Source organism: Lottia gigantea, assembly GCF_000327385.1.
Source record: "Lottia gigantea unplaced genomic scaffold LOTGIsca_74, whole genome shotgun sequence".
NCBI lineage: Eukaryota > Metazoa > Mollusca > Gastropoda > Lottiidae > Lottia > Lottia gigantea.
In genome coordinates, this window is record NW_008710478.1 from 170,795 (window position 1) to 193,410 (window position 22,616).

Consider the following 22,616-nt stretch of genomic DNA (forward strand, 5'->3'; position numbering starts at 1 on the left):
CTTCTTTATATATTTGCAATAGAAACCTTATATAATATTTGCAATAGTAACCTTCTTTATATATTTGCAATAGTAACCTTCTTTATATATTTGCAATTGTAACCTGGTGAAATTTTCTTCAAATTATGGATGGATAGACAACCATTAGTGTAAGTTAAAGCTATAAATCTTATCAATACCCATACACGCATACAAGGGCAGCCTCCTTGAAATTGGGGGTACAAATATAGGGCAGACTTGTTAGCAGCTTAGCCACAAATCTCCCTCCAAGGGTCTGCCCCATACAAATTTTTCATGATAAAATTGATTTGGTACATTCTGACACATCATTTGGGGCAAATGACTCACAATTACAAGTCTCGAAGCTATACAAATCATATTTTAAAATTTGAGTAGAAATAAAGAGGGTTTCAATTGGGGCATATAAACAATTTTTTTTGCGGGTTGAATGCCTTCCCTTCCTCTATTTCCCCAATGTTCAAGAGATAAAATACCTCATCTGTGTCCAGTATTCAGACCGTAGTTTTTGGCCATACAAAATGAAAATTTTTTTTTCTACTTTCAATTAAAAATTGTAGTATATGTATTTTCGGTGGGGAAATGGTCCACCTTAACTATTGCAATCTAAAATTGCAAAGGGACATTGAGTTAGATGGCCCTTCAATCTATGAAGACCTTGCTAGCCAATCTCTGTGTCATCTTAATCCACCTATAAGTTTAAATGACACATCTGACAAAATACAAACAGTTAATGATACAATGTTGAGTTCAAAATTACAGTGTAGTTTACTGCATTGAAAATATAACGTTTATATCACACAAACCTTACAATTAACTTGATAGAGCAGAACATTACTTGTCAGCCGATATCATCATTATACTTCTCCTTATTTACATCATCTTTTAATTCGACACTTTCCTTAAACAAACTCATCAGGTGTGACCAAAAACTACCGTTATCTTTATTTATATATATAAAAAAATAATTCTGCATAATACGAACGGCTTCTTCGCAATTTCATGCAGATATTTTGAAGTATATACCACAAATGGTAATAATTGTGAATTAAAAAGATCTAAAAACACAAAATTTCAACACTCACCACGTTTTTCGAAACATTGGCAGAGATAAACGTGTTTTTGTTGGTTAAAGCCTTTTACACTATCGTATCTCTTCGCTCCGCCATTGTATATGCTAGTCACGTGACTTACTCCAGATGACCTGAAAATTAAATGAAGACGTTAGTTAAAGTCACTGTGTGTCAGTTATCAATCAGGACAAGAATGGTCAATAGTACCTTCATCAGCCCCGTCACCAGGAATGAATTGGTGCTGCGGCTCAGATTTTGTACTCAGAAAATCTGAAAAATTAAAGACCCAGAAACTCATCCCTGACAATTTTGAGTTGCCAAAAACGTATCAAAATCTATATCTTTTTGATTTTGTACAAAGACACTGTAAATTAATCAATCTCTGCTGAACTAAAGAAGGTTTCGCTGGGGCCCAGCTCCCACGGACCCCACCCTGACGGCGGGGCTGCTTCATCTTATACGTTGACTATACAATATTGTATTATAGAAGTGTGTAAATGTTCGGAGGGATCTAAATGTTCGGAGGACCTGAATGCTCCCTTATCCGAGAATACAACAAAAAGTCAACTCTTAACATGCTTCGTGATTAGATTATACGACAAGAAAAAATTGTACCTCAGATAAATTTTATTGCTGAGTTCTATTTGCGTGTGGTAGTCCAATGACCTTGAATAAGTCATCTTCACTCATAGTTCCAGTCGCAGCTGTATATGGGTACGGATAATCCGGGAAAGATCAATGCCAGGAGGTTTGGCCAAGGACCAACTGGTAAAAAGGATACTTAAAGTGATACTACGTCTTAGAATTATCACAAAATTGAAGTTCTCAGAATAGAATAGAATATAATAGAATGACTCCTCGAATATGCTTCAAACTAGCAATTTACCTTTTTTTTCTATATTATGTCTCTGCTATATATGCAAGAAAAGGCGGATCGTCATTTTAACTTTCAAACACAGGTAATTCAGGACACACGCGGATTTGAAAGCTTTCAATTCGACAATGCGCTGTGAAAAATATTACCAATTAACCTGAAATATACAATTGTACAAAATGATGTTCGTTTAAAGAGTCAGCAAATCTCGGACTAAAGTTGAACGGACAGCTGGTGCTATAACAATTAATTACAAACTAAACTGAGTGTAATTATAAAAGTAATGAAAATGGAAAATTGACTATTTTGTGTTTATGAACTAGAGATGAATCGAACAAACCCCACTACAATGATTACTATGGCAGGTGTCTCTTATCATAGCTAGGCGGAACAGGTTTAAAAATTTAGCAATTAGTTGTGAACAAGAGCTTTCCATTTCGGACTACCTAAACGATCGTAAACACATTCATAGAGTTATGAACTTATGAACACATTATATAAAGCATTAAATATTTGCTTTGCCAGAAGCTGACAGCTCGATTGCAGCAGTGTTACTACATAGTTATAAATTCCAGTACCGTGTTCGCCTGCAATTCAAAACAACACACTGATTATCATAAGTGTCCTGTTTCTGTGACCTCATTTAAACCATATTTAAGATTTTATGTCTCTAGCAAAATGATCTGATATCAGAAATATGAAATCTGAAATGAGGAAACAATGTTAAGGTCAGTTGAGAAAATTAATCAACAAATATGGTCTGAAAAGAATAGTTTTATCAAGAGTACTTTCCCCTTAACCACGCTCTTCATAATAGAGGGCGCTTATCTCCACAAGCAAAACAGAATCCACAGTGCTAAATTTGAGTAAATTTATTACGCTTTTCCTGATTAATTTTGTTTGTATTAAGTTGTAAGATGACCAACCAACTTAATTAGACGCTCAAGAATAAAACGCTTGAAGAAGCAACTGTTGCTTGCCTTTTTATTCTTGGTGTTTTGTGTTTTCCTTTCTCCCCGTTTTCAGAAATCCACTTCCGGTTGGTTTGTGGAACCGAACCGTCACATTATGTCCATAGAGGTACGTGTAATAAATGGGCCTATCGGTTATTTTTTTTAATACTCGGAATTTTCAGCAAAGATATAAGCTAGATTATCCACTTTTCTTAATATTTATGTGCTCTTTTCCATTTTAATTGTTGTCTGTTCAGTGATGTAGCCAGCGAACACTCTGCTGAGTCTGGCTCTGCAAACTGACATGATGCCATTGGCATTGACATTGTTGGCTTTTCAGCCGAATTTCAAGAAGGCATACTTGCCCTGGCGTAGTTCTGCAGGGACTTACATGAAGAGATCACATACAATTTAAGTCTTGGCTATGTATTGTGAATTAATGTGATTTAACTGTGAAAATAAAATGTTGATTTTGAATGAGTGTTTAAAATAGGGGCTGTCATTTTCATCTGAGAAGTTAATCCTGCATGCTGTTATAATTGTTTAAAGAAGTCTGACATATAGTTAATTTTGACAGTGACAGTTATGGAAGCATGTGGATCAAGTCTGGATAATATATTGTATGAGTCTTAGCAAGGGGGTGTCTGAATCCCATTTGTCTATAATATTTTGCAGATTAATTGATTTGTCTACTTTAGAGTAGGAGCTAAAGTCTTGCATTTTTGTCATTTATAGAATTTCAATTACATGTGACAAATACAGTAATAACTTTTGTTAAAATTGCACTGCAAATTTCAAATCTATTAATGTACCTGTAGTTATTAAACCTTTGCATTGACTTTTAAATGTCCTGAGATAAGTCAACTGAAACATTTGAAAATTTTATTTTGAAAATTGAAAAACAAAGTTATCAATTGGTAAAGCACAAACACTGTTAGTAGCTACAAATGTATTTACCATAGTTAAGAGTTATTAATGTCACTAAATATCCAGTCTTGAAATTTAAGGATAACTTCTCAGTTGATATGGAAGGGGAAAATGGGATACTTTCTTAGGTTTATTAAGAATGGAGAAAGCTGGCTAATCATGCCAGGTTTGCTGCAGTTAATGTGCTGAAAAAGACAGTCTTGAAGGGTAATGATTCGACTTTCATTAAAAATATTTAGTAAAAGTGACCGTGCAAGCTACTTTTAATTCAACAAGAGCTATAAAACATTCCTATAGACGTGGACAGTTTCCATCCTTATTTTTCTTCTAATGTCATTAGTGACAGCAAACAAAGTATTGTCAAACATATTTCACCAACAGTTTACCTTTTAATCCAGAAAATTGTCAAAATATAGTTCACTAGTAGCATGCATAGTCACTTTAATCTTTGATTCACACTGTGTGATGTTATACTTCTTTGCTATTTGAATAAGGATTCTGGTTAGTACAATTCAATGAGACCAAATGTTATACATAGTTGAAATATTTCTAGGAACAAGGGTATATAGCTGATAAGCTTGCTAAAGCTGAGAAAAGAATAAAAGCTTTTCCCTATGATACGGAAGCATGGAGTATATTGATACGAGACGCACAGGTAAATATCTGAAGATTCTGTTAAAAACTGGACCTGAATATAAATGCTGTTTTTTACACTGTGTTAAATGTTACATAGTAAAAACTCATGATGGTAAAAATCTTTATAGATAATGACAGGTCATATAATCTAAAGCAACTATATCAAAAAGTGAGATATAAAACAGCATTTCAGTTCATTAACTCGTAGGTGCCCTAAAGTGGAATACACTATTCATTAATGAATCACCATATTAAGACTGTTAAAATCTATTTTATTAATTGAATTTTAGATGAAAAAGATAGAAGATGCAAGAATAACATATGAGAAATTGGTGGAACAGTTTCCGAACGCAGGCAAATATTGGAAGATCTATATTGAACATGAGGTTTTTAGTTTCCATTTTTTCAACTTTTGTATTTTAATAAGTTTTCTAAAATATTTGCAATTAGTAATGATGGTCTTCAATGCCACTGTTGAGTTGAAAAATGAATAAATTTTTGCCGATAATATTTTTTTTTTGAGAAACATCTCTTCAAGAGGTCAAAATATTTGACCCAGGAGCATGTTGAAATTTTTAATGGCCAACAATTCCAATTTCTGTAAGTTTTGTTTTTGTAACATCTAAAAAAAAAAAAGTATTTGAAATAAATTATTTTTAGTGATCGCCTAAATACAATATATGAAACCAAATCAAAAATGTTTATTTTTTTTATTGAGTTTGTATAAAACGGTACCAAAATCTTTCCTTGTTGCGTCTTTTGTTCTTGTTTGTTGTCTTATTGGGTTTGGGGAATTACTGAATTAGTGAGAGATGTGTGGTTTGAGTGCTTGAAGGCCCCTCCTGAAATTTCATATCTGCAGTTTTCTCTATTATTTATTTATTTAGCAATGATATTAACATTTATAAAATGTTTCAATTTATATTTGATTTACTCGTCACAGTAATACAGCGCACTATTTGGCCTCTTTCAAATGTTGTTTATAGGAATGTGTTATTTCAAATCTATATAGCCAAGTACCTATAAGAGCTGAAATGGCTCAGCAAGTTTGATGATTGTTGGCTCTCATGAAGGTGCAGAGTTACAGGGGCTGAAATGCCTAGCTGCCCATACTGGACCATAAAATGGAACCACATAGCTTTGCTGGTCTGTGTCGAACAACAATTCTTTTTTCCTGCTTTTAAAAAAGATCTGAGTGAATGATTGTGAGGATGGTGTGAAAAAAATGTGTGATTGATTTGAAAATCATTGAAATCTTTTATTATTGAGTACATTTGAATGTCATGGAAACAAAGTATGAAAAAAGTGAATGAACTTAATCATAACAATTTACAGCTACACATGTGCAGACAATACAACTGACCTGCTTTTATACGCCCACATGGAAATGTGGAGGTATATTTCTGTTGCCCCTGTCCGTCTGTCCACATTTCTTGTATGCACGATCAAGGCTACAGTTTTTATTCGATCCTGATGCAACTTGGTATGCATGTAGATATTGATGAGATCCTGGTCAAGTTCGAAAATGGTAATAATTGGATCAATGGTTTTGGAGTTATTGCCCTTGACTTAGTAAAAACCCTTCAAATTTGGCTTGTAGGCATGATAGAGACTACAGTTTTTATTTAATCTTGATGAAATTTGGTATGCATGTATATATTGAGATCCTGGTCAAGATCGAAAATGGTAATAATCGAATGATCGGTTTCAGAGTTATTGCCCTTGACTTTGTAAAAACGCATCAAATTTGGCTTGTAAACACAATAGCGGCTACAGTTTATAACCGATCTTGATGAAACTTAGTATGCATGTATATATTGATGAGATCTCAGTCAAGTTCGAAATTTGTATTAATTGGATGATCAGTGTTGGAGTTATTGCCCTTGACTTAATATAAACGTGTCAAATTTGGCTTGTAGGCACGATAAAGGCTACAGGTTTTAACCGATCTTAATGAAACTGGGTATGCATGTATATATTGAATTTCGAAATTGGTATTAATCCGATGAACGGTTTCAGAGTTATTGCCCTTGTGTGTATGTCGATGAGACCTTGTTCATGTTTGAATTTCAGTGATAATTTGATGTAACTGTTTTTGAGGTTTTGCCATGACTTTAAATGATTCTAAGATTATTTCAATTTTTATAAGTTCATTAATTAAGTCACCAAAGACTTTGCTATCATTTCTGACAGCTGGTAGTGGGCATATGTTACCTTGCTTGGCAAGCTATCTTTATAATTGACATATAAGATCAAACTTCAGACTAATCTTTATCTTCAGTTTTTTTTTACTTTTAAGTGAAGCAAATATATTGGAGCACATTCAGACACAATTCAAAACATAAAACTGAACAGTCTATTTTGTTGAGACAGTTACTGAAACCATGCAAGTCATACTTATATTGTGTTCAATACTGCAAAACTTCCGGAAAGTAAAATAATGGACTGCTTGTGTTAATGTGTTGATTCAGACACAAATATTGTTGCTCAACTATATCATCCAGTAGACAGTTTATTATCACTCTATAAATGATACCTGAAATAGATTTGAGCCATAACATATACATGTCAAAATATTCTTTATTTAGTGTAGGGTGTTAGATACTCTGCTATAGGTCACAAGTAGCAACTATGGATTTCAGTATTAGAATATTAATTTCATAAGAAATTATTTACTTCCGGACATTTTTACAAGAATTTAGGGTTGAAGTCTTTCTTTGCTAAAGATCTGAAATGAGCCATGTAGCTTGCTTGGCCCATGGTGACTATTGGACTCATTTAATGTTTACTACATTAATTTTGACTCTAATAGTTTGATGATGGGACAAATGTGTCAAAGTCAAATTTTAATTTCTGTCTGTTTTTTTTAATTTACAGTTAAAACAGAAAAATTACGAGAGAGTAGAAAAGGTAATTATGATTTTTTAGCACACCACCAGGAATAGTTCTACAACTCTGGCCCTGCCCAGTTCTTAAGATGTGATATTCAGATGTGATATACAGACTTCATAATTATACACAATTACACACCATAGTGATGGTTGCACATACATAATAGTAGCAGTTATAAGTTTAAAGCACAACTCTCATGGAACAGAGTGGTGTGCTGCAATCAAATCTTATGACCGCTTTCATTATTTACAACCAGATGTAAGTGGTAATCACTATGGTGTGAAGTCACCTTATGCCAGTCAGTGGTTGTTTGACTTAATCTGGCAAACAATTTGAAATTATATCCCTTTCTGTTTTTTTCAGTTGTTTCAAAGATGTCTGATCAAGGTGCTAAATATAGAATTATGGAAGTTATATTTAAGTTATATCAAAGAAACCAAGGGTTCTCTCCCTTCTTACAGGTATTACTATTTTGTGACAAAAGTAATGACTTCGACATACAGTTACTTTTGTTGAAAGAAAAAAACCCACTATTTTAAACAAGTTTAGAGTTGGTTAAATTGTATTTAAAGTCATTCAATTTGATGCAGTAGAAATTAAGGTGAAGAATAAGTTCTGCTGGAGCAAGACTGTTGATTTCGCTATATTTTGCAGACATAACTGCAAGGACTAGGCAGCTCAAATGTCTGAGGATCACAAGCCAAACTGTTAAGCTAAAAACTTGATTGTTAGATTGCCTTTTATATCATTTACCCAGATATCCCTTAAACAATACAGAATTCCCTTTATTTTGTTCATCATTTCAGAGAGAAGATGGCTCAAGCCTACGATTTTGCTCTAGAGAAGATTGGTATGGATATACAGTCATATCATCTATGGGCAGAATATATCCACTTTCTAAAATCAGTGTAAGCATTTCTTTTTATATTGAAACAAGAAATAATTGGAATTTATGATGAAGTGGGGGAAATCTGAGCTATTAGACTTATTTACTGGATATATTAAAACATAACTTGAATCATGTTTTTACCCAAAGTTTTACGCTATGCAATCTTCTGATAACTGACTTATAGTCAGCTGTTATCACCACTCAGCACTATTTTAACAGTGAAAATATTTTATTGTTTGACTTATTTACTGTGCATTTTTACTGTGTATCTATTTTATTAAAAAAATAAGAACACTATTATGGATATACTACTCCTTCCTTATCTGTTTTATTGTCAGCTCAGTTAAAGCTGAATATTATGGTGAAATGTTATTGCAACTAAATGAAGCTCCTAAAACAAGAGTTACTCACATTATTATTAAAAACAGAATTATTAGAAATTAATTTGATGAAATCCTATATCTTTCAGTGATGCTGTAGGATCATATGCTCAGAATCAGCGTATAACAGCAGTACGTAAAGTATATCAGAGGGGAGTGGTCAATCCTATGGTTAATATTGAAATACTGTGGAAAGAATACTGTAATTATGAAACTGTAAGTAAGGCAGAGAGATTCAATTTAAATCAACCACATTACAACAATTATTACTCAATCATCTAATAGTATCTATTTCAATTAATGTTTTACCTGTGTCTTTTGAATCCAAATTTATCAAATTAATAAACTACATCATAAAGAAAAGCATGTGCATATGATATGACACTAATAGTTTTGTAATCATTTTGACTTGTCAAAAATTTTATAATGAAAACAACTGAGAAATCAATGGTGAATCATACATATTCTAGTGAGATAAACTACATAATGTACACAAGATATTAGGATATTGTCAGATTCAACTGAAGTTTTTAACTCTTAATTTTGTACCGAGTCTGAATGAGTTTCTTTAAATATTCTTTGTATATTACAGAGTGTGAATCCATTAATAGCCAAGAAGATGACTGAAGATAGAGGTAGAGAGTATATGAATTCTAGACGTGTTGCTAAGGAATATGAGGTGGTAACTAGGGGTTTAGATAGAAATTCGCCTTCAGTTCCACCACAGAATTCACCAGGAGAATCAAAACAGGTCAGTTCATGTTTAGTTAAAAAACTCTATATATTTTTGTTATGCCATTGTCTTCTGAAGAACTAAGGTACTGTGAAACTATTATCTTATATCATTGTCTCCATAAATACGCAAATGTCTTTTTGATAGTGTCTGAAATTACAGACAGAAAATCAGAAGGGTGCAATTATAAGATGTATAAATGTGCTAATGCACAAATATATACAACGGCCATGCAAACCCTGTACATTCTGTTAATCCTCTCTTTCAAACCAATTGTTCAGATGATTCTCAACAGATGTTGATAGTATGTGAGAGTCCTTACCAATGACCTTATTTATTATTCCAGGTTGAGTTATGGAAGAAATATATAGCATTTGAAAAAGGAAATCCACTACGAACTGAAGATCATACACTTATTACTAAAAGAGGTAAGTATTTATAGGAATTTCGTTTACCTCTTATCATTTAAACTCAACCAATGTCAGTTCTCAAAATGGCAAATGACCATTTTATAGAGTGCTACCTTTACTTTTCTTCTAGCATGATGCACATTTAGAAATATTTAAACAGAAACTAAAACATGTTACTCCCTAGGTTAACTCTGTCATCTTCAGACAACTGATCTATTCTAGCCTGTATCCCTACTGAAGTTCGGCAAGCACATTCATATAGATTTGAGGAATTCTTGCCTGTTTAGTTCTGATATTTTGACTAATGGTATAATATTAAATCAGATACTTTATGTATGACTTTTTCGAAGTAGTGTATAAAATGTCACATTTCTAAAGTATAATGAACAGAATATACATGTCACCTAAATTTACCTTACATTGTCGTTTTAAAATTTCAGTAATGTTTGCATATGAGCAGTGTTTATTAATTTTAAAATTTCAGTAATGTTTGCATATGAACAGTGTTTATTAATTTTAAAATTTCAGTAATGTTTGCATATGAGCAGTGTTTATTAATTTTAAAATTTCAGTAATGTTTGCATATGAGCAGTGTTTATTAATTTTAAAATTTCAGTAATGTTTGCATATGAGCAGTGTTTATTAATTTTTAAAATTTCAGTAATGTTTGCATATGAACAGTGTTTATTAATTTTAAAATTTCAGTAATGTTTGCATATGAGCAGTGTTTATTAATTTTAAAATTTCAGTAATGTTTGCGTATGAACAGTGTTTATTAATTTTAAAATTTCAGTAATGTTTGCATATGAGCAGTGTTTATTAATTTTAAAATTTCAGTAATGTTTGCGTATGAACAGTGTTTATTAATTTTAAAATTTCAGTAATGTTTGCGTATGAACAGTGTTTATTAATTTTAAAATTTCAGTAATGTTTGCATATGAACAGTGTTTATTAATTTTAAAATTTCAGTAATGTTTGCATATGAACAGTGTTTATTAATTTTAAAATTTCAGTAATGTTTGCGTATGAACAGTGTTTATTAATTTTAAAATTTCAGTAATGTTTGCATATGAACAGTGTTTATTAATTTTAAAATTTCAGTAATGTTTGCATATGAACAGTGTTTATTAATTTTAAAATTTCAGTAATGTTTGCATATGAGCAGTGTTTATTAATTTTAAAATTTCAGTAATGTTTGCGTATGAACAGTGTTTATTAATTTTAAAATTTCAGTAATGTTTGCATATGAACAGTGTTTATTAATTTTAAAATTTCAGTAATGTTTGCGTATGAACAGTGTTTATTAATTTTAAAATTTCAGTAATGTTTGCGTATGAACAGTGTTTATTAATTTTAAAATTTCAGTAATGTTTGCATATGAGCAGTGTTTATTAATTTTAAAATTTCAGTAATGTTTGCGTATGAACAGTGTTTATTAATTTTAAAATTTCAGTAATGTTTGCATATGAGCAGTGTTTATTAATTTTAAAATTTCAGTAATGTTTGCGTATGAACAGTGTTTATTAATTTTAAAATTTCAGTAATGTTTGCGTATGAACAGTGTTTATTAATTTTAAAATTTCAGTAATGTTTGCATATGAACAGTGTTTATTAATTTTAAAATTTCAGTAATGTTTGCGTATGAGCAGTGTTTATTGTGTCTGGGACATCATCCTGATATTTGGTATGAAGCAGCAGCATTTCTTGAACAATCCAGTAAAATATTGGTTGAAAAAGGAGTAAGTTTTGTTTCCTTGAATTATCTTCTTTAGTACTATGGATCACTGAAATATTGTTAAAAAATATGTCTATTGCCAAGTGTTTACTAAAGGATGTCTTTGAAATATTTGCATGGTCATTGACACCATGTAGTTAAAAATAGTTGAAATAGGAAAGTTATCTTTCCAATAAAATAAATAATTGAAAGCTTATGTCTCCAATGACATCATTTTTTTCTGTAAACTATTCCCATCCTAGTCTTTCGAAACCTCCTGTATTACTATACTGGTAAAATGTCAGATTGGATACTGTCATCATTTAGCCAACTGAGGAGGACAAATGTTCGACATAAAACACGTATATGGTCGGCACCCCTGTCAACATTTGCTTGTAAACGCTCTAAGAACCTGATTTTTTGAACGAATCAAATGAAATTCGGTATGTGTATATATATTCGTAAAACGAAGATCAAGTTCGAATTTGAGCTATTTTTGACCGTTAGAAGCAGAGTTGTCGCCCTTGCCCAAAAATCTTGAATATTTATCATCCGCATGCCATGGTGGGTGTATATGGCTGTGGTCCACTATCTTATTCAAAAATGTCTCAATGATAATCTCCATTTAACCCCTGACTGAAAATTGATTAACATATATCTCTTTTACCCTATTTCAGGATCAGAATGCTGGTAAAATGTTTGCCGATGAGGCAGCGGCTATCTATGAAAGAGCTGTATCATCACTAATGAAAAAAAATGCCCTGATATATTTTGCGTATGCTGATTTTGAAGAAGGTCGTATGAAGTTTGATAAGGTTCACAGTATATATAAAAGATTTATAGCTCTTGATGATGTAGATCCAACTTTGGTATGTAAATTTCTTTAATTTACCTTTCTTTTTAAACTTTTGCTTTGAACATATGTAATTGCTTTTTTTTTCTGTCCTTCAAAATGTTGTCCCTCAAATTCTTGCACAAATGAGGAAGACATTTGCTAGGGCGTAGAAAATATCCAGCTCATATCTTGTGTTCTTTGAAAGTTTGAAATCATTGGCAAATGAAGAAACGAACAAGAATTATTGTTTGATCTTTCTTTATTTGTTTCTAAGTTTTCATAGCAACTTTAGATATAGATATATGACAAAAATATTTTCCGTGACATATTTTGAAGTTTATTTTAATTCTCTGTATAAACTTGGTAATAATTGTGTAATTGTTTTTGCTAGGCATATATCCACTATATGAAGTTTGCTAGAAGAGCAGAAGGTATAAAAGCTGCTAGAACTGTATTTAAAGGTGCTAGAGAAGATAAAAGAGCTAATTATCAAGTGTATGTGGCAGCCTCTCTCATGGAATATTACTGTAGCAAGGTATGTACAATTTCTTCTTAGATATTCAGTAGGTTAGACCATTATTGAAGGACTATTTGAACCAAATAACATCATCATACAAGTCACATAGCTTAAACTTAAACATGTTTCAGGTTCTGTTTTAGTAATTGTTGTTTTGAGCACTCAGGATTGTAAGTATGTTGTTATCATTCAAAGACTAAGCTATAAGAGCTATGGTCTATTCTTGGCTTTAATGAACCATACTGTAATATTTTTGAAATTTTTAAATTGAATTTTGTTCTAATTTCACAAAATATGATGTATTTACAGGAGAAAACTGTAGCTTTAAAGATATTTGAATTGGGATTAAAGAAATTTGGCCAGGAACCTCAGTATTGTTTGGCTTATATAGATTTTATGGCCAGTTTAAACGGTAAGACTGGACTTTCAAATAAGCCTATGTACAGTTGTTTGTTTTAATATAGAGCTGTTTCAGCACAATGTTTTATCTTCCCTTCAGTTACATACTAATGTATATATAAGATTTGAACGACAGAAGCACATATAACAAAACACAAAACAATATTATGGAATATAACACACTTCTTTAATAAGGTTAGGCACATAACGTTTCAACACAATATACACATGTGTTATATTCCATAATATTGTCTTGTGTTTTGTTATAATATGGATATTTATTTTAGATTTGACCCAAATGTGTAAAAATATCCTGATAACATTAGTTTTTTGTAACACTTTTTTGTTTTGTAGAAGATAACAATACTCGTGTCCTGTTTGAAAGAATTTTATCATCTGGTCAACTTCCTCCAGAAAAATCCATGTAAGTTTATACTTCTTGTTTACTTTTTGTGTTAACATCATAAGATGTTTATAGTGTTGCTGTCATCTGATTGGCCAAATACTACAATTGACTTTTAGATTTATCATTGAAAATGCAATTCATAGAATGGGATGGCTCAAAAAATGAAAATGAAATGAATTGGGTTTTATGTCCTACTTTTCGGTACTTAATTGGGCTAATCAAAACGGGCAACGCCATGCAGTGTGTAGTGTTGGAAATTTTGCGAGGAAAGCGTCATTAGCCTACTCATTTTGTATTTCCAACTTTCTAGGGGTCTGTAACGTGCACAGCTTGTAGCATACAGGGCCTCGGTTTATTGTCCCATGGGATGGCTCAGCTATCAGTAATTCATACAGAGTTCGCTATCCGAGTGTAGTATCAAATGATAACATGTTTTTCAGTGAAATATGGAGCCGGTTTTTATCTTTTGAATCACAAGTCGGAGATTTAACTAGTATTATTAAAGTTGAAAAACGTAGAACACAAGTCATAGAAAAGGTAAGGTTCAATGATAACATTTCCACTAATAGTTTTTATTCAACATTAACTTTGTATGGTCAGATAGACTGATGCTCCTATTACAGTTCAATTTGTTTTTGTTTTAACCCAAACATTCAATAAAAAATTTGATGGAGGCTGTCATCATTCACAATTGACCTACAACATCTTTAGGTGGTCAATGATTGGCGTCACTAATTGCAAAATCTACTTCATGACAAGCGCTTGCGATTAGTGATGTCATCAAATACTTGGATTTAGTGGAATTGCAATAGCCACAGACATCTGACTGAAAATTGGAATGGTGCAAATTGATGTCTCTGATACATATAAAAGATTAAGAAAACCTCTTTAGAATCCCTCTTTAGAATCCCTTTAATTTATAAAGAATGACTGGGGTTGCCACAAGTTAAGGATGTAATAAGGTAATATGGCTGTAATTATATGAATATTGGTCTGTTTCCTTAAAAAGCTTATATGGGGGATTAATTTCCTTAGAAACATCATTTATATTTCATTATTACAGATAAAAGAATTCCAAGAGAAAGAAACAGCATTATTAATAGATAGATATAAGTATATAGATCTCCTACCATGTTCTGATGGTGAATTAAAAGCTTTAGGCTACTGGGTATGTTACTTTCTTATTTCTTGTACCTCAGACTTATGTAAGAGAGCCGAGGTGGCTAAGAGAGTTAGATACTTTCCTACTAACCTGAAGGTCCAGGGTTCAATCCAGGCATAGGTTTGAGATAATACATTCGGATTTTTCGACTCGGTTTCCCCCTTGTCAGTGATGCAGGTAAGAGGGGCTGGTATGTAAAAGTGTCTAGTCATTCGTATGTGACAATAAAAAAGGCCCAGTGTGCTACAGGCTGTACACGTTAAAGATCCCTCGACAGTTGGAAATCGAAAAAGATCAGACTAATGCCCCTGTCCTGGCAAAATTATCCTCATTGCACACTGCACAGTCTTCATTAGCCCAATTAGGTGCATAAAAGTAGGACAAAAATTCCATTAATTTCAGATTTATGCAATAGATAATGTTTTAGAGGTTAAGGAGTGAGGGGAGCTACCATGCCCACTTCTTAACCTCTAAAAGTTTACATAATATCATCTGACATGGCTGGTGATTGATGGGTAATTCTGGGTTCTGCCTTTTTCAAGAACCAGCTAGTAAAAAATACCCTTTGTGAAGTTGTTACCCTTGTAAAATTTAGTTGTTTCTCTCTCTTCTTCTGTTTTTGTGTTTTTGATACAGTTCTAAATGTGTCTGATATTTGTAGGATCTGATGAAGCACAATGTATTACCAGTGTCATTAGATGTTGTTAAACAAGTTATGATAAATGGGGCAGCTGATGATGACGATAACCCGAAATTCCCTAAACCTGATTTAGATCAGTTACTTCCCTTTAAACCTAAATGTATAGCTCGTAAGTAGTTGTTTCTTTATTGTTGAGGAGCTGCCATTGCTCATTGAGTTAGACCTTGCATCTGGTTGCTCAGATAGGAGAATAAACAAAGGACCTTTGAATTACAGGATGTGCACGATTCATCAATAGTTTGAAATTGAAAAAGAGAAGCTAATGCTACTGTCCTGGCATATTTCCCTCACTTCATGAAAAAGAATATATTATAACAATGATTATACATACAGGATGAATCTAACGACCACCACGCTGTTTATAAACTAAACTCATGCACTCAGTCATGCTCCTGTCCACTCAAGCGTAATCTCTCTACCTGTCCATATTTGACAATCAGTGTTAACACTTCACACCGCATGATGATGTCTTAACAGGCCTAACCCTGCCTCTATGTCAATACACATATATCAGCATTATAATTTACTTTGTCTGTTATTTCAGCTTTTGGTGCCCATATAGTACCTGGTGGAGTATTTCAGATGCCTTTACAAGCTAATGATTTAATAGCTATTTTACCTCCTCCCAACTGTTTTAATGTAAGTAAATATTATATAACAAATTGATTGATTTTTCATTACCTAGACCCTCGCTTTTTATGTAAATTTTACTCTCATATACTAATATAATATTAAACAGATGTAACCTGTGTATAACTGAAAAGCTTTCTATCTTTAATGCCCCTTAGCACACTTCTTTCAACAAAGCTTTTGAACTTGTCTTGAAATGTAGTCATATATTTGTAACACTATTCAACAAAAATTTGTACTAAAAAAATAGTTTGCTATCCCGTTATTATTGGGCAATAAAGACATTTTTATTTTCATGGTTTATTTGTAGGGTCCTTTTGTTATAATGGATAAATTCTTAGAACACATGAAACGGCTCAAAATACCAGACGGTGAGTAAATTCAATAACAATAATAGCATTCAATGTCCAGATGTTAAAGATGGGTTTCCTTATTTTTTAGTGTCAAATTAAGCAAACTATTTGATTAATTGGTGTTTCTACTGAATAATCATGTTTTCTTAATCATATCATTATGTTCTTATTGCATATAATTAAGAGTTTTAACCAAACATAAATATCCATGTATGTACAGTCTGGATAAACAAAAAAATACTTTTCGACCTTTCTTGATCAGTCACTCATTGGAATTCTGCTGGTAATTCTCTTCTAATTCAGCTAATTATGGACATGTGAGACAAACTGGTATATTTCCAAGTCATTAGAACATCTCTACTTTCTATTCATATAAGTATTAACATTTTCATTTTCGTAAATGGAAATAAGGGAACCCATCTTTAGCTTATGTTATTAACAACATGAATTTGTTTGAGTTTTTTAGTATTAATATGAATATCGATGAGATATCCCGGACAAATTTGATTTAGTATGATCAATGTTTTGGCCAAATGGGTCAAAATTGAATTGTGAATACAGTATTTAATCCAATTTTAAGTTATGTTATTGAAACATCAAGTATAAAATAGATTATAATCCTAAAGGGACATTTAGGGGTTAGAGATCACATTACATTGTACATGATGACAACATAGATTGTTGAAACGTTATGTACAATAAAACCCAGGAGTAGTATACTATATAAACTGATGATGACAATGTAAATTGTTGAAACCTGTACAATAAGAGAAGTAAACTATAAAATTATGTTCTAATTGTAAAAAAATCTTATTATCCAATTAAAGTTTCTTCTTTGAATTCTAGGACCAAGTGGAGTACCCAATGGAGTGAACGGAAAATTAAATTTAGATCTCGGAACTCGATATTCAATAGAAATAGCAGCAGGATTACGGAAACGAAAAGCAGCAGGAGATGCTGACAGTGATGATGAGGGTGGAACTGACCCGATGGCACCAGCTAATGACATTTACCGCAGTAGACAGCAGAAAAAAATAAAATGAAAGTAGAGGACATTACTATCAAACAAATTGAAAGTAGAGGACACTTATAAGATAAAGTGGAAGTATGGAACATTTCTATCAACATGAGTAAAAAAAAATTGAAAAGTACAAGACATAACTTTCAAACAAATTGGAAGTAGAATTCATTTAAGACAGTAAAAGTACAAAACGTAACCATCAAACAAAATGAAAGTTGAAGTTATTGAGTGGATAGAGTGAATTGTGCATTTATGTTTTTATTATGCTAATTGTTAAAGTGACTGTGGTAATGAAAAAACCCCTTTAAATTGTGTTTAATTTAAGATAACCATCAGATCCACTTTAAGACAATTTTTAAAGCAAATAGTAAAAAATTAAAAATTTTTATTGGTACTTACTACTTACAAACTGCTCTCGTTTGTGTTTGAATCAGCCTTTTATCTGCATCAATGCCTTTGCTTAACTACAATTTGACTTACTCTTTCTACAATTGAGTTTGTTTATTCAACATGTAAATAGGAAAGGTGGTTGTATCTTATTATTGTGTTAAATGTTCGAATGAAAACGTGCTCCAAGTTTTATGCGTGAAGATGTTTAGAAGATTAGCTTAGTCGAGTAAAAAATATTTGTGCTCATCTTTTAATGTTGAAAGGCTTCATCATGAGCAATCCACTTTATTGTTAGGTGTAGAATAAATAGTGATAAAACCACATGGGCTAGTCTTATATTGTGTGAATGACTATTTAAACTACCCAAAAATTAATGGGTATCTTCCCATAATGTGCAAAAATATTTTTGCTTGACTTTGCTTGTCTTATATGATCATCAGATGTTCGCAAACATCCAGTTGGATTACAGAATTTCATTTTAATGTTATCTTAAAAGTTGTTGATTGTTTATTTTTATTTGTCAATAATAAACATTTTGTATAAGAAATTGTTGTCTTCATTGTTGCTGACGGTATGTTAATGAGATATAGTACAGTCCCACATACTGAAAAGGGGACACAGTTTAAAATGACAATTGGGACTGTATGTCCAGGGCCTTCCTTGCTATTATAAACTCTACTGAAGTCATCCCTTTGTTCCGGAGGGATTTTATGACTCATAAATCCCAGGAACATTATACATAAAATCTCAGGGGTAATCATCTAGTCTATTTTTGATGACACATATCCATATCTAATATTTTAGTCGTTTTTGTCACCTGATTCGATAAGTTTTCGATTTGCTAGTACGATTTGCAAGTGGCCCACAAATGTGATACCAGCGATTAGGCAATATAGCTGACTGCACTGTCAACAAAAGAAGGTTGTCTATTAATATTAGCCAATGACATCTATGTTTATATAGACATCATTGATATAATTAGCCAATAGTATAAATTACCAATGACACCTAATCGAATCGCCTAACCACCTACTGGGATGGTTAGGTCGATTAGCCTAATCGGTTTAGGTAAACTGTCTCACAAATGTACTGATTAGCCTAAACGTCCTGGCTCACAAATGCACAAAATAGCTAATCGAATCGGGCGACAAACGACTAATGTCTAGCACACAGTTCTCCATCTGAACTGAGTAGATACAAATTCCACCCCAGAAAAGGTCTCAAGAATTGTTTGGATTTTTAAACAATAGAGATTACATTAACTCCCGTGGACACTATTAAGTCTAAGATGTGTTCGAGCATTTTTATTGTATAATGGGCCCCTAGCCCGTTGTCTACATCATCATTTACTTTCTCCTACTCCTCAAATACTTATCACATGACGTAATATTTCCTACTTCAAAACTAGGTCTATGTTATTTCCTATCTTCTATCATACATATCTGAGACAACAAATCAAAGAAAATATAACAATTTTCATATTTTTATTATAAAATGAAAAGTTATGTACATGTATTTACAAAAGTTTGGACTTTGATTTTATACTGCAATATGGTCAACAACACGTTATTTTGCCAATTGATGGTAATTATCAAACAAAAGCATGCAATTACTCAGAAATTGACGTCCTAGAGATTGGGGTAAACTCAGAATTGAAAGATACTTTTTTAATATATACAATCCAAACTAGTATTGGCCAAGACATGAGCCCATTCATTTTTAGTAAAACATTCAACTTCAGCTTATAATTTTTCCATACCCATCATAGACAATTCAAACCCATGACTCAAAAATACAAAAAGCCACCACAGAATCGATCAAATAATTATTTAGTAGCAAACTTAATTTCATCAAAGGCTTTTCTGGCTTTTCTGAGTTCTTCATTCATTAATAACAGTTCTTTGACACGAGAATATTTTTTAGGATCTTTACGAATGAGGAATATAATATCTTCCACTTGAATTCTTCCTGGCCTCCCGGTTTCCATGGCTTTCTTTGTCTGGAGAGAAAAATAACAATATTCAAAACAATTCAATGCAAAAGACCTAATGAAGATAACAATAGTTTGAACCTTAGAATTCATTCGTTACAAAAACGACTTGCATCTGTCTAATTGTTCATTAACTGAAACGCTTTTGCGCTGATTTTTAATTCATTCATTTCAAAAACGACATGCAATGCTAATATACTTCTTCATTAACTGTTATCCACCTAATGTGTGCAAGTATTATAAAAATCCTAATTGTAAATGGCAAGCAGACAGTTCAGGATGGTGGACTATGTGAAAGACAAGATGACAATAGGTTAAAAGCTTTGAACTTCTTCCTTTAATTTTAACAGAAGGATAATTTAATGCTGCTAAAATTAAAGGGTTGTTATCTGGTATTTATAAAGGTGTTCCAATTTTTCCAATAAACAATTTTTTAATTCGCATTGCTTCATTTTAAAACCCTGATAATAATATAACTAACCATTTCTGTGATGTATTCTATAACTAAGTCTTGTAGTAAATCAACAGATTCTGTATAGGGATTCTGATCATCTCCAAAACCATACATCATACATCTTACTGCAATAAAAATACATACATCTTACTGCAATAAAAATACATACATCATACATCTTACTGCAATAAAACCACAGGATATTATTCCAATTTATGGCCAATAATAACAAGTTTTCATACAAAAATTCACTACTATTGTTTGACTAAAAGCACGACTATTTGGTAATAGTAAACTTGGCCCATAACAAATATAGCCCCCAAGTCAGAAAGACTCCAAAAAGTAAAAACGATTCCAAACATTATTAAACTTAAAAATTAGGTCCTCTTGAGTTTATGCAGCCTTCACTTACATTCTTTAGAAAATATTTTCTTTCTCTTGTCCAATGGAGCATCTTCTTCTTCATCTTCAAACTGAAAACAAAACATATAAAACAGTGGCACTAGAGGGGGAAAGGTTTCAATAAAATTCAAGCAACAGCATCACTGTCAAAAAAGCCTTAAGATTTAGGATCCAACAATGAAAACATGTTCCTGCTACATGTCTTATATAAACTGGAGTGATAATATTAGCTGCACATGGTCTAGCCCACTACAGTTTTCGAATATACAGGGAAACCTCACTGATTAAATCTTAGCTTTGAAGGTAAAAGACCAGTGAGACTGAGAGTAAGTGAAAGCGAGAGAGGGGAATCTTTGCAACTGGTCCAGCCAAGAAGAATATGAAATAAGAATGGAATAAAAAAATAGTATAGGAGTCGAGTTGTTTTGCTGATATAAAGCGCAACCAACCTCTGTTCCTTGTTCCTTTTCACTATCTGCCATTCTAGAATGTTTTTAATGGAATATTTTATGAAAAAATAAATAAATTCTAGTTTTATTTGTTTTATGTTCAATACAGATCAAGAGAAGATAACTCACACGACTTACTCGCGTCTTATTCTACTTCCTGGCTTATGAAACAGCACGTTATGAAAGTCATTTGGTTGTTTTCTTCAGTATTCATTTGATTTATCAATAAAAATTAAGATGCCAGACGAAAAGAAATCCGAAGAAAAGAAATTGAAGCCATGCTGCGCCTGTCCAGAAACCAGAAAACCAAGAGATGAATGGTAAAGTGTATTGTTTGCCAATTTGTAGCAGAGGTTATCCTGTCATTGCAGACGAATTATTTCATCATATTTTGATTTGGACTTTACTTTAATTATGAGGATTGGAAGTTTAGCTTCCAAATAGGTATTATTGTTTTAAAATGGCGAGTTGACATGCCGACAGAACACATCTTTCAATGGCTGCTTTGACTTTCATTCAAAACCTCATGTGATTCAGAAAAGTTTGTAAAAGTCAAGTTACAGTAGAATTCACACTAATGATTCACAAGTGATCTAAAAAAATTTGTGAGTAGTGTTGACTTCATTTGAATTTTATTTTCAGTATATTATTGAAAGGAGAGGAGAATTGTAAAGAATTAATAGAAGCACATAAAGATTGTATGAGAAAAGCAGGGTTTAAGGTCTGATGAGCACTGTGGAATGAGAGGAATGAATGAAAGTGAGGGTAAGTTTTTTTGTGGACTTGTAAGATTTCTTAGACTGAATTATATTATAGGTCAATTGTCTGAAGATCGCATAGTGTGAAACTCTGAGTAACAACATCATTCAAGACTCATAAGACACGAAAAGAAGTAAAATTCATTGTTTTACCAGATTAGATTTAACAAATCATATTTATAAGCTGCAGAAGATCAAAGCTGTTTGTATCGCTGTGTTCTTTAATAGATTATTGTTTAGCATAAACATGACCATAACCAGCATTATCATAGCATTTAAAAGATTTTGTGTTTTTAAAGAGATTGCAAAGGAATGACTTATTCAAGGTCAACATATTTTCACTTGCATAACAAGATTAGAACTGACAACAGTATATTTGTAAAATCATTGTTACTGGTATTTGAAGATTCGTTTATTGTTATGAAATGCTGGTAGTGAGATAGTTTTGTAGTTATTGATGAAACTTCAAATACTGTGGTAAGACCAAGCATTTGTTTATCGTTAACTTGTCATTCAACATTTTCCACTTTTTGGTTTTGTTTTTTCAGATGGAGTGAATAAGGAAACTGAATGAATGGTGTTAAGAGTTTTATAGACTATGTACCAAACATTGTAATTAGTGTACTTTTAATTAGGAACCTTGAAAACTAC

The 22,616-nt window shown here is 32.1% G+C and overlaps 3 protein-coding genes across 3 annotated transcripts; 2 read left to right on the forward strand and 1 right to left on the reverse strand.

Annotated features, from left to right (window-relative positions):
- The first annotated feature begins 2,833 nt into the window (after positions 1-2,833).
- LOTGIDRAFT_236052 (hypothetical protein) lies at positions 2,834-18,459 on the forward strand. The gene is made up of 20 exons (XM_009066191.1): positions 2,834-3,045; positions 4,399-4,500; positions 4,772-4,867; positions 7,359-7,391; positions 7,737-7,834; positions 8,180-8,281; positions 8,732-8,858; positions 9,235-9,393; positions 9,722-9,803; positions 11,415-11,524; positions 12,177-12,368; positions 12,726-12,869; positions 13,161-13,263; positions 13,605-13,674; positions 14,097-14,193; positions 14,720-14,824; positions 15,480-15,627; positions 16,063-16,157; positions 16,459-16,519; positions 17,348-18,459. The coding sequence occupies exons 1-20, from the start codon at positions 3,034-3,036 to the stop codon at positions 17,542-17,544; spliced, it is 2,133 nt and encodes a 710-aa protein (XP_009064439.1). The 5' UTR covers positions 2,834-3,033; the 3' UTR covers positions 17,545-18,459.
- Positions 18,460-19,737: 1,278 nt separating this feature from the next.
- Positions 19,738-20,470, reverse strand: LOTGIDRAFT_179564 (hypothetical protein; the record flags this gene model as incomplete). The annotated part of the gene is made up of 2 exons (XM_009066192.1): positions 19,738-19,911; positions 20,384-20,470. The coding sequence occupies 2 exons, from the start codon at positions 20,468-20,470 to the stop codon at positions 19,738-19,740; spliced, it is 261 nt and encodes an 86-aa protein (XP_009064440.1).
- Positions 20,471-21,444: 974 nt separating this feature from the next.
- Positions 21,445-21,934, forward strand: LOTGIDRAFT_131471 (hypothetical protein; the record flags this gene model as incomplete). The annotated part of the gene is made up of 2 exons (XM_009066193.1): positions 21,445-21,527; positions 21,850-21,934. 2 exons carry the CDS (start codon positions 21,445-21,447, stop codon positions 21,932-21,934), a joined length of 168 nt encoding a protein of 55 aa, XP_009064441.1.
- Between the last annotated feature and the right edge of the window lie 682 nt (positions 21,935-22,616).

Bases quoted from the DNA above. Each gene is read 5' to 3' on its own strand.
- LOTGIDRAFT_236052 (XM_009066191.1), top strand. The intron at 7,835-8,179 runs GTATTACTATTT...TCATCATTTCAG, and splicing joins GGTTCTCTCCCTTCTTACAG to AGAGAAGATGGCTCAAGCCT. The intron at 9,394-9,721 runs GTCAGTTCATGT...TTATTATTCCAG, and splicing joins CACCAGGAGAATCAAAACAG to GTTGAGTTATGGAAGAAATA.